At 41.0% G+C, this 16,692-nt stretch overlaps 1 protein-coding gene across 8 annotated transcripts in view; it reads right to left on the bottom strand.

Moving 5' to 3' along the window:
- Positions 1-16,692, bottom strand: part of FRY (FRY microtubule binding protein) — a 345,429-nt gene that overhangs the window by 185,448 nt on the left and 143,289 nt on the right. For 7 of the 8 annotated variants that reach the window (XM_032593499.1, XM_030308908.1, XM_032593559.1 and 4 more), the window contains exon 3: positions 8,509-8,562. In XM_032593499.1, coding sequence (XP_032449390.1) covers positions 8,509-8,562 — 54 coding nt within the window. Of the gene's footprint in view, positions 1-8,508; positions 8,564-16,692 lie in introns of those variants that run through there. The other variant, XM_032593583.1, reaches the window with a different exon arrangement.

Here is a 16,692-nt window from a genome sequence, read left to right as displayed (position 1 = left end):
GGAACCAGAATGAATAGGTTGAATAAAACCAATTATTGGGAGCCCAGTTTATGTACACATCAGACTTTCAGGAACCTCAATCATCAGAAAACAATGAGCCCAAATGTGAATGAAAAATGGACACAACCGTTGGCAAAGGATATGGTGTTAAGCTCTTGTAGGTCATTCAGCACAAGACGGTTCTGTAAAACACACACAGGTCTCATTTGATTCTGTTCTCCCCTCTCTCACCAGATAACCTGTTCTTCTGGCCAAATTCCAAATCAGCCAAGTATTGGTGATGCTTCCTCTTCCTGCCTCACTTCTTCATCTCAGACATCTGGTTTCTGTGCTTGCCACACTCCCGACAATTTACAGAAAAGATCAGAAAGGGCAAGCCTACTGGCCAACCAATGGCCTTTTGTAGTCATCCCCCTCCAAGTCTCGTGAGCAAATGACACTCTTTCTCGGGTTCTCCTTGAACCACTTTCTTTCTCAGGATTCGGTGATGCGGCCAGTCTTATGTACCTTATATACTCTCTTATCTCCCATATGATTACTTATGCAGTGCTGAAGCACATTAAGACCGTTCACCTGCGAAAATAAGGATTTGGATTCTAATTCTAGTTGTTCTAGCACAAGCTCCTTTGGGGAGTAATCGTCCTTTACCACATCGAGAGGAAATAACTTTCACTTACTGATCATGACTGTTTTAAGAAATAAAATTGGAGTAATTCTTCAAATAGAAAACATCATACAGTATACAATTGCTTGTATCATTTAACTTACTGCATGTTTTGGTCATAATGAGATAGAAGCAAAAGTCTAAAAACCAAGGGCAGAGAAAATTGACAAGAAAGCACATGTAGCTGGAAGGTGTATGAGATGATGAAGATTCCGTTATTACTTTTTTCAAGAGCTGCAATTTTCATCTCTGTGTGTAATGTAGCTACTGACTGTCATTGGTACATCCTCCACCAGGTGAGGGTCCCATACTTCTTCAGGTGAGGGTTACTTTGGAGTACTGTTTTACACTTTTTAAAATGAGTTAACTTGATATCTCAGCTGCACCTGGTGACCTTTAACCCAGGTAGGTCCACACTCATCATAGGCAAGCTACTGTTTCATCTGAGAACCCAAAATAAAATGCCTTGGAATTTATATTTAAAAAGGATGTCTATAAACTTGGATAGCAGAAGAAAGATTTCACTTGAGGTTCAAATGGGGAGCTCACCTTTCCTTCATAGGACCCTCTCCAACAGACCACAGACAGGGAACTCATCACCAGCGCCATGATGATGCCCTGGTACACCGCCTTTTAATTTCAGTGTTGCCAGTCATAATCAGCTAGCGTGACTTAGCTCGAACGTAAGTTTTTCAAACTATTGAATATTAATCTATCAGCTATGAAAATGCGTTCTGTATGTCAGCGAATAACACTGCAGCAAAAGCCTTTCTCATCGCTGGTGTCCAGGGAGCTCGTGGCTGCTAACGTCTCACCGTTCCGTGAGGGTCTCTGTTCTGCTGCCATCATGGGCCAGCCCTGCCCTAGAAAGCTGAATCTTCTGAGGCTTTTGCACTTTCCCGGCCACCGTTTCTCTCAGGCCACTCTTCAAATCTCAACTTCTTGGTCCATGCAGTTCCTGCCTGGCATGATGCAACCCATTTCATCTGGATGACAGAGATCTTTAAAACGCCCCTGTGCCTTGGTGGCTTCCTGTGACACACCTGTCCACCTTCCAAGCATCGTTAACTGCCCCCCTAACCTGAGTTCCGATAGCACTTGAAATATACCTCTGCTATAGCATTCGCTTTGCACTATCATTTGTTTGGATATCGGTCTTCTTCCTGGGATTGAGAATTCCTCGAGGGCAGGAACCCTATCTTACTGATTTTGTAACCCCAGAACCTTGCACAGATCCTAGTACGCTTGGGCACTAGTATTTGTTGAATTGAACAGAAGTGGTTCCAAATCATGGTTGAAAACTACAGTTACTTTTTATTTCTCTCAACCAATATTGATTCTTCTTATATAATTTTACATATATTCTTTCCAGTTCCATTGTCTCCATCTCAGTTTGGGCCTATTTGGTGTCAAATCTTTATCATAATACTCAAACTCCCCAAATGCCTCCCAACTTCAAGGATCTCTCCATTCATGAACCTGCTACCTGGGGGTTAACATCAAGTTGCCACTTTGATCCATTTGACATCCAGTATGTATGAGAGAAAGTCCCACCCACTGCCATTAAAAGTCCTCCACAGTCTGATCCCTAACACTGGAGGCCAGCCAGAAAATTTTGTGTCTCAGGAGAAAACGATGCATTGTTCAGAGCTCACCTCTCTGGGGGTTGTCTAATTTAAGTCTGCAGGCACTCTGCACCTTTTAACGCCTTTGAGCTATTTTAAAATTGTGCATATGAGGGGCGCCTGGGTGGCTCAGTCGGTTAAGCGTCCAACTTCGGCTCAGGTCATGATCTCACGGTCCGTGAGTTCGAGCCCCGCGTCGGGCTCTGTGCTGACAGCTCAGAGCCTGGAGCCTGTTTCAGATTCTGTGTCTCCCTCTCTCTCTGCCCCTCCCCCGTTCATGCTCTCTCTCTGTCTCAAAAATAAATAAAACATTAAAAAAAATTAAAAAAAATAAAATTGGGCATATGATAGACAACTGATAGCAATGCCAGAGATTCTTTTCTACAGAAAGAAAAAAACACTCTGCCCAGTGACGGTTCAGTTAATTGACTTCACTCTCCCACTGTGAAAGAAGCCACTTTTGCCTCTGACTGCACATTCATTTCAATGTTCCTGACTTATAAATGTGTCCATTTGGGGGTTCTCTTTTAAACTGGCTGTAACTTCCTCATTAAAAATGAGTTAAGTAAAATCTTTCACATACGTTCCTTTTATATTTCTACGAGAGTTATGACGTTGTCTCTTTTTGAATATCACCTTTTAACAATCCACATCTTCCGCCTCAACTGATAGAGCCATTCATCAGTCCTCAAAGATAACTCATAAGTCCTTTTTCTGTTCAGGACCTTTGCACAATTTCCAATCCTCCTCACCATCATCACCCGGCAAAATCCTGTTGCTTCTATTGTTTTAGGCACCTGACAAACTATATCCGCTTCTAGAAAGCTTTTTCAGCCACTCGGCCCTAAAGTGTATCTTCTGTTCACTGAAATCTCACGATGTTTACTGTCTGTACTATCCATGTGGTACTTCTTACACACATGGACCCCTGTCAGAGTGGTCTGTGCACTGCCTTAACCTCTTCTGGATCTGAAGCTCCTGGAATGTAGGGACCACATCCTTACATCTCTTTGTCCCACACAGAGCTTTGTGTGCATGTACACACACACACACACACACACACACACACACACACTTTTTTTTTTTTAACATTTATTTATTTTTGAGACAGAGAGAGACAGAGCATGAACAGGGGAGGGGCAGAGAGAGAGGGAGACACAGAATCTGAAACAGGCTCCAGGCTCTGAGCTGTCAGCACAGAGGCTGACGCGGGGCTCGAACTCACGGACTGTGAGATCATGACCCGAGCCAAAGTCGGACGCTTAACCGACTGCGCCACCCAGGCGCCCCTACACACACACACACACACACACACACACTTTTAATAAATGTCTACTATAATAAAGAACATTGCCACCAGGACAATATTTTACTCATTTTACTTTCTAATCTGTGACAATTAATTTAGGCACTTAAAATAAATTACTGGCAGCATATGTTTTCAAAATGCTATTGGAAATCTCTTCCCCCTTTATTAATTCTCACTATTGGTATGACTTTCTCACTAGCAGGGACTGAAGCCGTCCCTGGCTGGCTCCTAGTGCAGGGCAAAGCTTGCTACCTGGGGCGCACCATGCGTGGTCCTCCCACGGTGAGCTTACTTTCTAGCCTGAGGTTACAAATTTGTCTGATCATATCTCTCTGTCTTGCCCATTAGATTAGGGGCCTCTCCAGGGCAGTACCATGCTTTCTTCGTGTTCATTTCATATTTATTTCCACCAGCTGGCACACTGCTTGGTGCAGGGTTGCTGCCTGCTAGGTGCTGTGTAAGAATGTACAAATTTCATGGATATGAACTTGATCCAAAGTCAAATTCTGGGAATAACACAAATTCCAAGCTGTCAATGTGTAAAGCAGTGACTAGTATGAGTCTTCTCCCGCTCCTACAGAGCTTTAAAAATCCTGTTTAGACATCTTTCCATGTGTATCCTAAACAGGGTTAGATTATCATTAGATTAGATTAAGACATATGAAGCCAAGAGTTAATTATATATAGATACAGAAGAAAACTTAAGGAAACAAAGCTTTAACTCTAAATATACACATTTTAAAATTTAAACTGTAAAATTGACAAATTCTAGGGATATTCCACAGTAGGAAAAAAAAAAAGAGGTATCCAGAACTGTAAATAGTATTCTTTATTGGACATTTTGGAAAAAAATAGGCTTTTATAAAATAACTGATTTTTAGATGGATGAATAATTGCCCAAAATAAAATTTCCCAATCTCTCCTCCAGCTACGTGTGGCTATGTGACTAAGATCTTATCAACTGAAGGGGCACCTGGGTGGCTCAGTCGGTTGAGCGTCCGACTTCGGCTCAGGTCATGGTCTCGTGGTTCGTGAGTTCGAGCCCCGCGCCAGGCTCTGTGCTAATAAACAGCTCAGAGCCTGGAGCCTGCTTCAGATTCTGTGTCTCCCTCTCTCTCTCTCTCTCTCCCCCCCTCCTCTGCTCATGCACTGTCTCTGTCTCTCAAAAAAAATAAATGTTAAAAAAAATTTAAAAAAAGATCTTATCAACTGAATATGAACAGAAGTGGTGTGTGCAATGTTGGGGTGTTTTGGGGTTTATTTGTTTATTATCCTATAATTCTTTTCCTATTTCTCCTTCTTACTGCCTGAATGCAGATGTAATGGCTGAGCTCCAGAAGCCAAACTAGACCATGAGATGACCTTGGGAATGTAAGCCATGCACTGGAAAACAAAAATAATATAAAGATACTAGACTGATTTTTCTTTGTACTTCTTGAACATGAGAAAGAAACTATCTTGTTCAAGCACTGTTATTTTATGTGTCATTTGCAGTAAAACCTAATCTTAACCGATACAGGATCTGAGAGCCTTTACCTGTTGAAAACTCCCCTCTGAATTCTTGCCAACTTAGTTAAAATTTATTTAATGTTTGTTTATTTTTGAGAGAGAGAGACAGAGAGACAGAGTGTGAGTGGGGGGAGGGGCAAAGAGAGACGGAGACACAGAATCCAAAGCAGGCTCCAGGCTCTGAGCTGTCAGCACAGAGCCTGACATGGGGCTCGAGCCAAAGTCAGAAGCTCAACTGACTGAGCCACCCAGGCACCCGCCCCCCCCCCCCCACACACACACTTAGTTGTTAGACATATAAGCATGTTACAGAGTAAAAAGCACAGGCTTGAGAGTCCAAACATGTGGATGCCAGACTTGGTTCCTTCAGGCTTCAGTCATATAGTGTTGGGCAAGGTCTCTGACACTCATCTCCATGAAATGTAACATAGAGATGGTGACGATGATGGCTTCTTCTCGGAGTTGTTGGAAGCAGTGATTGATGTCGGTGGAGATAATGAGAGAGAAGGGGCTTCATAAACTATACGGTATCACGTGATTTTTTTGCTTCTATTTCTAGCAAGAGAAAAATGGATCATGGGCTTGTTAAGTGGAGGAGTAAACAGGGCCGTCCAGGATCAGGCACTGAACGTGCACAAGCCCAGCTCTCTGCAATCTGTCATTCATGCCAGTGACGTTCAAAAGGAAGAAACTGATCGAGTATTCTCTAAACAGGGACCAGCTGCATACCGTTCAATGGATATACTTAGCATGGTGCCCATCCTATGGCAAGTCCTACACGAACGTCACTTCCACTCTTACTACTGCTCCCACCATCACAGCAATGGAGTCAATAGCATGCAAGGTGGTATCACCAGTATGTTCTTTTCATATACTGTGTGAATCCAGAGTAAAATCCAACCACTTGGTATTAGAACAAGGGGATTACTAATCTGAATGTTTAATATCAAAAGACTAAGAGAGCCTGATACATCCATGGCATTGCCAATGGAACCTCAATTCTTACAATCTGGTAGCAAAACAGTAAATGGGCACAGGTGGACCAATTTCAGCCAAGATTCCTTATGGCCTGGGGGGTCTTGCTATCTTTTTTTTTTTTTCAAGTTTATTTATTTTGAGAGATACAGAGACAGCGTGAGTGGAGGAGGGGCAGAGAGAGAGGGAGACAGAGAATCCCAACCCCGACAAGGGGCTCGAACTCATGAAACCGCAAGATTGTGACCTGAGTCGAAACCAAGACTCAGACGCTTAACCAACTGAGCCACCCAGGTGCCCCTATCTCTTCAAAGTGAAATAGACTTTGTAGGTTGTCTTCTCTCTTGGTTCATTTGTAAATTTATGATTTAGTGACGAGAGGATAATCTTATGTGTCTTATTTGAAAATTCTCAGTGGCCATCTCACTATTGATTCACTTGTGAAGGGTCTTTCCTGCATAGAGATGTGATACAGAGCAGTGCTGCTCAAGCTTTAACGTGTGCATGGGTCACCTAGGGATCCTGTTAAGCTGCAGAATCTGATTCAGTAAGATCTGGGGCAGAGCAGAGATTGTGCATTTCAACATTCTGAGCAACAAGGTTAAAAGTATTATCGCTAATTAAGTGGCAAAGTCAGGATTTAAACCCAGGTCTATCTAATTCCAAAGGCTATCTCTTCCACAATGCTGAAATTCAGAAATAGAGGGCTGGATAATAAATGGGAAATTGTGTTTAAGCCAAATCATTTCGGGTAAGTATTATCTGCAGTGTTAAAATTTAGAAGCACTATTTTCCCAGAGAATAAAGAAAAATATACATTAAGTTGCAGAAATTTTTTTTTTAGGAAAGGACAGTGATAGTCTAGAATATGAATATCTAGGATGGGAATATGACAGAACAGAGACAGAGAAAATAGAGTGGAAAGTTATGGAAGACAGATGACAAATATTTACATTCTTAAGGAAAAGCAAAGAGCTACAACTTATCCCATTTCCAAAATAATGACCCAAATGCTCGTCCAGGGTCTCTGACCAGCCTGGCACCTGCCAGGTGATGACTAAAGACAATACGACAAGAGAAGACAGTTCCGAGACACAGAGAGATGAAGCCCATATTCCATTTCACCAGCATTCCAGAAAACGGCCAGCTCTACCAGCAACAGAGTGCAAACCCAGAACCACACCAGCCCTCAGACACTGACTATAAGCACGAGGTTTTCAAGCCTCCCTTCGCAAATGGCTTATACAATAGAAAATGCAGAATTCAAACTTTATAATGCATCCTTACAGGTTTGGATCAAACAAGTCTGAACTTTAACAACCAGAGAATTTTCCTCCTGATTCCACATTAAAGGCAATTACAAAGCTCTGTCGGAAGAGCACTCTCTCTGAGTTATCCTTCAGACAATAAAACCCCCACCATATTAGATGAGGCTGTGATGCATCCAGCAGTATTTGGTCTCTGCCACTGGCTTCAAGTGAGGTTTCTGAAGGAGAATGTGCTGTCCTCTCTGTCATCAACTGCACAAGTTTAGGAAACGCCACAGACATCTCTCACTTCCTCTGATGCCCAGTTATCCATCATTCTTAAACATACCGGAAGCCTTCCTATATGTTTATTACCTGCTCTTTAGAGTTGGATGCCCTTTTACTACTCCTACGTTTTTTTTTCCAAGTTTTTATTTAAATTCCAGTTAGTTAACATATAGTGTATTATTGGTTTCAGGGGTAGAATTTAGTGATTCATCATTTACATATCACACCCAGTGCTCATCCCAACAAGTACCCTCCTGAATCTCTATCCAATCTATTTTCAAAAGACCTTCTTGGTATTTATTCTGTCTTAAATTGTTTTTGTTCCTGTATCACCTTTTCCATTGGAATCTAAGTCACTATACTTGTCTTATAATTATTGTTAAGGTGATTTCTCTTTCACGTCATTGTGAATTCCAAAAGAGCTAAAACTTGTCCTAGACTCTGTATTTTGCAGGGCTGTATCAAGCAAATAGTAGGTATTCAAAGAAAAATGCTGGATGAAAACATGATAAGCCCTAATGCAGAGATCTGATCCCTACAGAGTGGTGATCATTTATTCAGAGGCATCTTACTAAATTTTGGAATAGAAGTTTTTTATCTTTTCTTAGTTTCTTCAATTCTGGTATATAAAGCTTTAGAAAACCATAGGCAGTTGGGGGCCTATTCATATTATTCCAACATATTCCCATTTTTTCCAATTCCAATCAATAGACATCTATTGAATGTCTACTTGTAAAAGCTGAAGGACACAGCTCCTAAGATCATATCCCTGTATCCTCTTTGAGGGAATTAATCAATACATCAATAATGAGCATCAGCCCTTGCCTTTTGTGCATTTGGAAATTAATAAAAGCAAGAATATAACATATATACATATAACTTATTACATACTTGGTCAAACTGGGTATCTTCTCCACGTTGTAGAGATTTTGTCAATGGCTTTTCCTAGAAAGAAAAAGAGTAATTATTAGATGCTCTTAAATAGTATTCAAAAAGTGCCATTATTGTTACAATTTTAAAAATTTATTTCTCCCATGATGGGATAGAGGTGCCAGTTTTCTTTTTAATGTTTATTTATTTTTGAGAGACAGAGAAAGACAGAGTGTGAGCGGGGGAGGGGCAGAGAGAGAGAGAGGGAGACAGAATCCAAAACAGGCTCCAGGCTCTGAGCTGTCAGCATGAGCCCTACGTGGGGCTCAAACCCACAAACTATGAAATCATGACCTAAGCCAAAGTCGGACGCTTAACTGACTGAGCCACCCAGGCACCTTAAGAGGTGCCAGTTTTCAAATGAGTGAAAAGCTCTCCCTTAGCTCTGCCCACCTTAATATACAGTGTTTGATTGTTACCACCACAATTCTTGCTATTCATCTTAACATATACCTCTTTGAGGAAAACATTAAAAAGCTGATGCTCTAAGTGGCCTGGAGTTCGCAATGGAAACTGCATAATTAAAAACTATGGAATCCACGTGAAAAATTTGACTATCTACCCTGGACTTGACATACAAGTTGAAGAAAAAAAAACACTATGGCATTCGTATGAAACATTTTACTATCTATCCTGGGACTTAGCATATAATAAAAACTTGAAAGTAATACACTATTCCAAGTCCCTAGATTTAGAAACAAAATAAGATTTAGAAACAATCTAATCATTAGATTGGTGTTGAGGGACACCCTACCAATAATACATTTACTGTGTGTAACTGGTGAATTTGGGGCATGTTATTTGATTTATGTCACACCCAAATCTCTGCAGAAATAATCTGGGTAGTGACAAAGGTCTACAGAAATAATTTTTCAAAATCATTGCACCTTTGTTTACATTAGGAAGCCTTAACTGACTTTCCAGCAGGGAATCTTAAGGATAACTGTTTATCCTTACCTGTCCTTTTTCTTTCTTTTCTTTTGTCTTCCTTCCTTCCTTCCCTCCCTCCCCCCTTTCTTTCTCTCTTTCTCTCTTTCTTTCTTTTTAGGTGTGGAAATTAATACTGATCCAAAATTTGGTTTAGGATGAGAAACCACGTAAAAGTTATATATGAAAAAAATAGTAAGTTTCACTTTAGCCAATGTCGATGTCCAAGAAAGACTCAATTTACATGTTGTCAACCACATCTATATAATCTCCCTGCCTCACTTCTCTAATCTTCTCCTCTACCTGAAAAGATAATATGCACCTAAGGCAGATGGCAAACCGCACCCCTACACCACAGAATCTTTGTTCTTGAAGAAATGCACGCACGTGATGGGCTCAGCCTGGAGATCTGATGCTTTACCATGAGCCATATGAATCAATTGTTCTCATTTGCAAAATACACAGCTTCAAAATATGTATTTTTCTCAAGTAAAGAGAAAACTGTGTTCTTACGGGCTAACAGACCTTTCCTCTTCAAAGTATGCTATCTAGAACACACTGGTGGGAGAGTGGACACAAAAATGTAGGTGAGAACACAGAAGAACCATGAGAGAAGCAACAGATGCAGCTGATGGTACAAAAAGACAAATCTCGCAACGAAATCGTGAGACATTTCCTGTACGCGTGAAGGTGATAACGTCATCTGAAGTTCTCTGTAAAACCAATTAAATTAAAACTATGAAAATTCAAGAAATGGAAACTGGTGGTGCCAGGTCCCACACACATCCTTGGAACAAACCCAGGATAAGCATTTCTAGTCAGTGTTTTATTTATTCACCACTCAACAGAAACCGAGGGCTCACGGCGTCCCAAATGCTACCTGTGGGTGGAATGCGGAAGAACACGTGGTTTCTGCCATTAAGGAGAAAAGACCGAAATGGGAGAGCAGCCAATGACCTCTTAGGACTGCTGTCTATGTTCGCCCGTTATTCAAGTCTCAGCGGACGGTGAAGTCTTCTCTGAGTCTGAACACCAGGTCTGTCCTCCCCACACCTTACATGCCTACGGAACTCTGTACACTTCTTCATAGCACTCAACGTAGTGTAAAGTCACATCACAGTGTGGAATCACGCTATACAACGACACGTGCCTGAGGGATGAGCTAAGTGCCATCCCCTCTGGACCACAAGCTCCAGAAGTGCAGTTCAAGTTACAGAGCAGAGCCTTCCTTGGTAATGGCTAAACATCTGCCAAATAAATAAAGACTCTAAGCCGATGACGTCCAGCTTCTACAACTATGAGATTCCCCTTACTTGCATGTGCGTGTGTGTTTTGTTGTAAGTTAAAAAAAATTTTTTTTTTTACATTTATTTATTCTGAGTGAGAAAGAGAGAGAGGGGTGGGGGAGGGGCAGAGAGAGAAGGAGAGAGAAAATCCCCAACCCACGCCTAGCACAGAGCCCAACACGGGGCTTGAACTCACGAACCTTGAGATCACAACCTGAGCCAAAAATCAGAGTCGGTCACTTAACCAACTGAACCAACCAGGCCCCCCCAAATTTCTAATATACTTTTTTATTGTGGCAAAATATCCATGATATCAAATATGCCACTGTAACTATTTTTAAGTGTACAATTCAGTGCTAATTAGCACATTCACAATGTTGCTCAATCATTACCACTACGTATTTTATAAGACCCATTTTAAAGTCAAAATTTTTCAAGGAACTCCCAACTGCAAAACATACACTCGCACCTCCAAACACACCAGATAGTCCTTCTATTTTAGTATCTGTTTGAATACATAACGATAGAGTGCTAATACTGTGACTTCAATGATACTTTTAGATGGCTCTGTACTGCAATAGCAACAGTGTTTTACATACATTAGAGAAAAAGGAATACATCTATATGGGAGACTAAAAGATAATGCTTAGCATACGTGTCGATCTGTAGACTTTTGCAATAACTCAGGAGCCCCTATCTTGGGAACCTTCTCTGAAAGACAGCATCCTGCTGCAGCGGGAGAAGTCGTATTCTTTGAAGACTAAGTTTAAATGTTCCTTCCAAGATTAAGCCCGTTCTCAGTTCTCCTTCGCGGAGCCACCTGTTAGTTGTCACAGGAGACTTTGTTTGCATCTATTCTTGTAAGCAGTTCCACCTTGTTGCAATTTCCCCCTCTCCCTTCATACCCAGGACATAGTTGGGAAGCACTGACAGGGTTTGTTCAATGTCTGACGATACGTCTAGGCATTTGGAAAGACAGCTTTGGGCACAGAAAACCAAGTTCACGTTTCACCAATCCCAAGGAATTTCTTTTCATCAACATAGATGTTATCAGTGCCAGGAGGCTTAAAAGTAGACCTGGGGAAGACAGTATCATGCAGGCTAAATAAAAAGTGGAGACAAAGGGAGGGAGGAGAGAAGAGAGGAGACTTGCTCAGAACAGAGTCATCGGAATGCAGAGCAAACACCAGGAAGGCTCTCACACATAAGAAAAGCTGCAGAGGCACACTTCTGTTTGAGGTTCTCCTGCAGGAGGAGACCGGCGGCATGAAATCCCAACCGGCGGCATGGAATCCCAAGTCTAAGAATCCAAGGTTTGTATATCCAAGACATCTTGGTTCTCAAAGAGCATTAAATAAGCAGCGAAGTGAAATTAACACAGAATGAACAATGGGTAAAGAGCAAGCGGAAATCAGCTATGACAGAGGAGTCTCAAAATGATGGTCTCCTTCACCCAGTAAGAGCAGTATGCTTTTAAATTTTTAAAAAACTTATCTTCATTCTGTATTTTAATAACAATTTTACTTATTTACTGAAAACTCATTAGTCGAATTGAATGGTATATTTGTTTTGAAAATAAATCATTGTGAAAAAACTTGACTTTGGGGTGATGGATCCCTGAAAGTTCTTAGTGGTCCAAAGCTGGGAGTCCTTGGCCTGTGAGCAGCACAGGACAGAGCAAACTAGACATTAAGTCCCTTCTGATGAGAGCAAACACTATGAAATAGTCTTAACCAAAACAAACAAACAAAACCCCCCCACCAAACCTGAGTCTGACCAAGTCAGAGGCAATGTCCAGGTTTTAGGAAATACAGCCGTTAGAGGAATATGCTACACTATGCCAAAGGGACACAAGCAGCAGAATCCAGGCTGAAGGAAAGAAAAGTATTTTTTCAGGAAATAAGTTGCAGGGGGGTGGGGAAGTGAAAGGGTGCCAGGTGGGGGGGAGCGGAGGTTCCTCCTGATTTTTTAACAAGACGATTGCAATATGTGGATCTTATCTGGATCCCGATTTAAAAAATCATTAAAAAAATAGGACATTCATGAGGCCATTGGCAACTTTAACACTTTTTGGCTCTTTGAGGATGTTAAGGGATTACTGTTTTTAGGTGTGGTAATGATATTGCAGTTTTGTTTTAAAGAGTATCTTTCAAAGGTACATGCTGAAATGTTCAGAGATGATATAATATGGTTTCTGGTATTTGCTTCAAATATTATTTGGGGGAGATGCAAGGAGTGTGTAATAAACTGGCTACGAGTTGATAATTGCTGAAGTTGGTTTCTTTTTACTGTCTTTCTACTCTAGTGATGTTGAAATTCTCCGTAAGAAAAGAAACCCAGGAGAAACTTGAGGCATCACTTCTGTCATCGCTTAAAATTTTTTTTGAACAATATCTCACTTTTTCAAGATAGTATAAGCTACTTCTTAAAACTTACTTTAGTAGCACTTACCCAACATTTTATCTTTTCCTGACAGAGTTGCAGAAGGGACCCTCTCCCCATTTCTTTCCATTCACAGATAGTCTTGCCTACCGTGTGAGAACCCAGACACAGGTCTGTCTGCACCGTGGGCTTTTCTTTGAACGTGCTCCCCCAGAAATCAAAGAACACTGCTGTCCTGACCCATCCCAGAGGCATGTTTCTCCTGTCATGAAGAATCCTGTAAGAGTTTTAAGTATTTCTATAAAAAAAGACAGGTCCCTGTTTGTTTCTCACATCTTGAGAAGTTCCAACCTCCCCTCCCTTAAGAAAATATAAACTCTGAAAGCTCTTTGTGTGTGTATCTACCTGAAAAGGGCAGAGAAAGGCTATTGACTTCTCCCTCAATTTCCAAACAATTTCAGCGTCTGCTAGCTACATTTTTACTTCCTAGTCTTTTCTCACTAGGCCACGCTCTAAGAGAAAAGACGGTCCATACACGACAGGACACGGGCAAGTCTAGGAAAGTCTCATGTATCAAAAGGTGTTCTATTTGTGGAATACAAGGGGCTTATTTAATAAATCATTTTCTACATCTGAATGTTTACTGGCCTAAAAAAAGTCCCAAATGTGTCCCATACAGTAGCATTTCACTAACCTAAAATGATACAAACTATTGCCCTCAGAGATATTTCGATAACTGTGTAAACCAGCAATGTTTCCAGAGTTAACACGAGATTATTCAATTTGTTAAATACGTCACCAACTTTGATTAAGATGCTCTTTTAATCTCTTTTAGTGATTATAGTAGTTTGATGTAATAGTTCAGAGCATGGGCTTTGGAGTCAGAGACTCGAATTTGAACCCTAGGTCTCCCTTTATTTACAAACATACAAATTTTACTTAACCTCTGTAAACTTCAGTTAACTTTTAGGTAAAATAAAGATAAATTATACCAACCTAACCACACAGAACTGAAAGATGAATGGCAGAGAGTACTGGAGAACTGATAGTCATTACTGTATTAAAATTCCTTTAACACCATTATTATTGAAATTAGAGAAGATTAAAATACATAACCCCTTTCATAAAGTTTAGGAGCTGAAACTAAGTTCCACCCATTTTCCCAGGGCATTGGGCACTCCCACTAACACAATTTAAGCTTTAATTTTAGCTTCCTGGAAGTTTCCAAGTGTAACTAGAAAGCCGGGTTACAGAAAGTAGGGAAAAAAAAAAAACATTATAAGGAGTAATTGCTCTTCTCTCTTAAAAAATAAAAGTCTAACATTATTACAGGGATTTAAATTCTTAATATATAATTTAGAAGAAACCATTTAATTTAATGGTGAGATGTTTAAAAAGACAAAACAAAACAAAACAACTACCAAACTTCTCAAGTCTTGATGCTACAGTGTTTTTGATTATAAGAACGTGTTTTGGCATCATTGACTCAGGGTTTTGACGGCTCTCGGCAGTGAAATTTTACAATTCACGCATCTGGTCCGAGTCGTCAAAAATTTTCAGAACTGAATCACTGCACTTTGGATCCGTCTTCAGAACACAAGGAGGGTGAGCAGTGAGCTGCCCCATCGCGCGGTGACGGGCCCTCAGAGCAGGGAGCTCTGGGCTCCACTGGTGAAATGCCACCCACAGCACTTCATCCAGAACTTCCAGCTTACAGCGACAAGCAGTCTGAACTACAGAAAAATGAGGTCCAAAATATCTTTATGTTTGACACACATTTTTCTCTTCAGATATTATTCGTTCCAGGTTTGAGTCAACTTTGGAAACAGATCTAAGGGGTGAGGCAGAGAACTCACAGTTCTGAGTACTGACCGTTTGTCCTCAAAAGACTCTCCCTTACACGAGGGGCAATCAGGGACCCAGGGTCTGAATCACCCTGAAGATATACTCTGGTCATTTTGGCTTCCTGTGGGGATCGTTGAACCGAGCCCTCTTGAGATCTGCCTCGGTTTGTCCACAGGTAAAAAGGGACATCACCGCATGACATTCTGATAAGACTGACGAGCAGGACTTGGGACAATCGGAGATTTGTAGAAGGAGGGTGCTCATAGAAACGGACACAACTGTGTTTCCCTTTATTCTATTCAGTTATTAAAATAAATCTCCTTAAATAAAACAATATATGCTGATGTTCACCCAAAATAATGGGGAAAAATTCCCAGATCAAGTGAATGATATAGGGAGTATCTCAAATCAGTTGAAGGTACTAGCAAGTAATGTGATGTGTAGTACCCCATAATATGAAATATGGAGACAGATTCAAATCTGGACGACTATTTCAGTACTCAAAAAAAAGTGGGTTAGCTGGGTAGCTCAGTCAGTTGGGCTTCTGACTCTTGATTTTGGTTCAGGTCATGATCCCAGTGTTGTGGGACTGAGCCCTGTGCTAAGTGTGGAGTCTACTTGGGATTCTCTCTCTCTCTCTCTCTCTCTCTCTCTCTCTCTCTCTCTCTCCCTCTCTCTCTCTCTTTGTCTATTCCCCTCTTACCAACTCATGTGCATGCATGCTCTCTCTAAAATAAAAAAAATTAAAACCACAAAAAACAAAAACAAAAACAAAACCCCTAAATCTCTAAAAACTCTCAAGAGAATCTGTCCTATTTGCAGCTGGCTTTGCAAATTTCAGTGAAGCCTATTTCTTTGCCAAGTCCAATAGTCCCAAGTACAAATCCATTATTTGAACAGTAGAGAGAAAACTTCAATTAAACTTAGCTACAGAGTTAATTTTCATTTTAATTGAACAAAAGAGCAGTTCCCACAGGCATTTTTTTTTTCTTTGTGAAACTATGGCAGATAGCAAGAAATATAAGATACCACCTTCTGTCATCTGTTTCTGGGTTACACTCTATTTTGTTGCTATTTTTGACTTTTTTTGTCCCAGTACACTCACTAATGGTGCATGCTACATCCATTAAGTGGACATTCAGTGTATGTGGATGGATCTTTCCTAACCTCCTCTGGGACCTTGCTCCATCAGACAGCTCCCCATCCCCCAACGTCACCCTCCCCCTCTCTGTGGGCTCTCTCAGTTATCAACATGCTTAGATCTTTTCATCGTAGTGCCTGCCTTGACCACATATCCACTGTCTTCCTTCTATGCCCTTCTCATCTTTAGCTCTTCAAGGAGTGGTCTATGCATCCTGTATTCCCTTCCTCCCCTCTTCTTTTTCTTCAACCACCTGCAATCTAACTTTTCTGTCACACTAAAAATAATCTCTCTAGCGGTCCCAGTGACTTTCCAAATGGCAAACCTGGTGACCATTTTTCAGTGCTTTTCTTTCAGATCTTTCAGCTGCAATGAGCTTCTCTTTTTTCCACTTGAACCACCCCATTCTTCAGCCTTTTCTCCTCCCAACTCTTTAGGCACCCCTTCTGTGTGTCCTTCATAGGCTAGTCTTTCTCCTAAAATGTTTCTATTCCCCAGGGCTATCCTTGGAGACTTAAAATCAGTCACGTTCTGATTTTCTTCTGTCACCACTAACATAAAACT

Source organism: Lynx canadensis, chromosome A1 (genome assembly GCF_007474595.2).
Source record: "Lynx canadensis isolate LIC74 chromosome A1, mLynCan4.pri.v2, whole genome shotgun sequence".
NCBI lineage: Eukaryota > Metazoa > Chordata > Mammalia > Carnivora > Felidae > Lynx > Lynx canadensis.
This window is presented reverse-complemented; position numbering and strand designations above follow the sequence as displayed.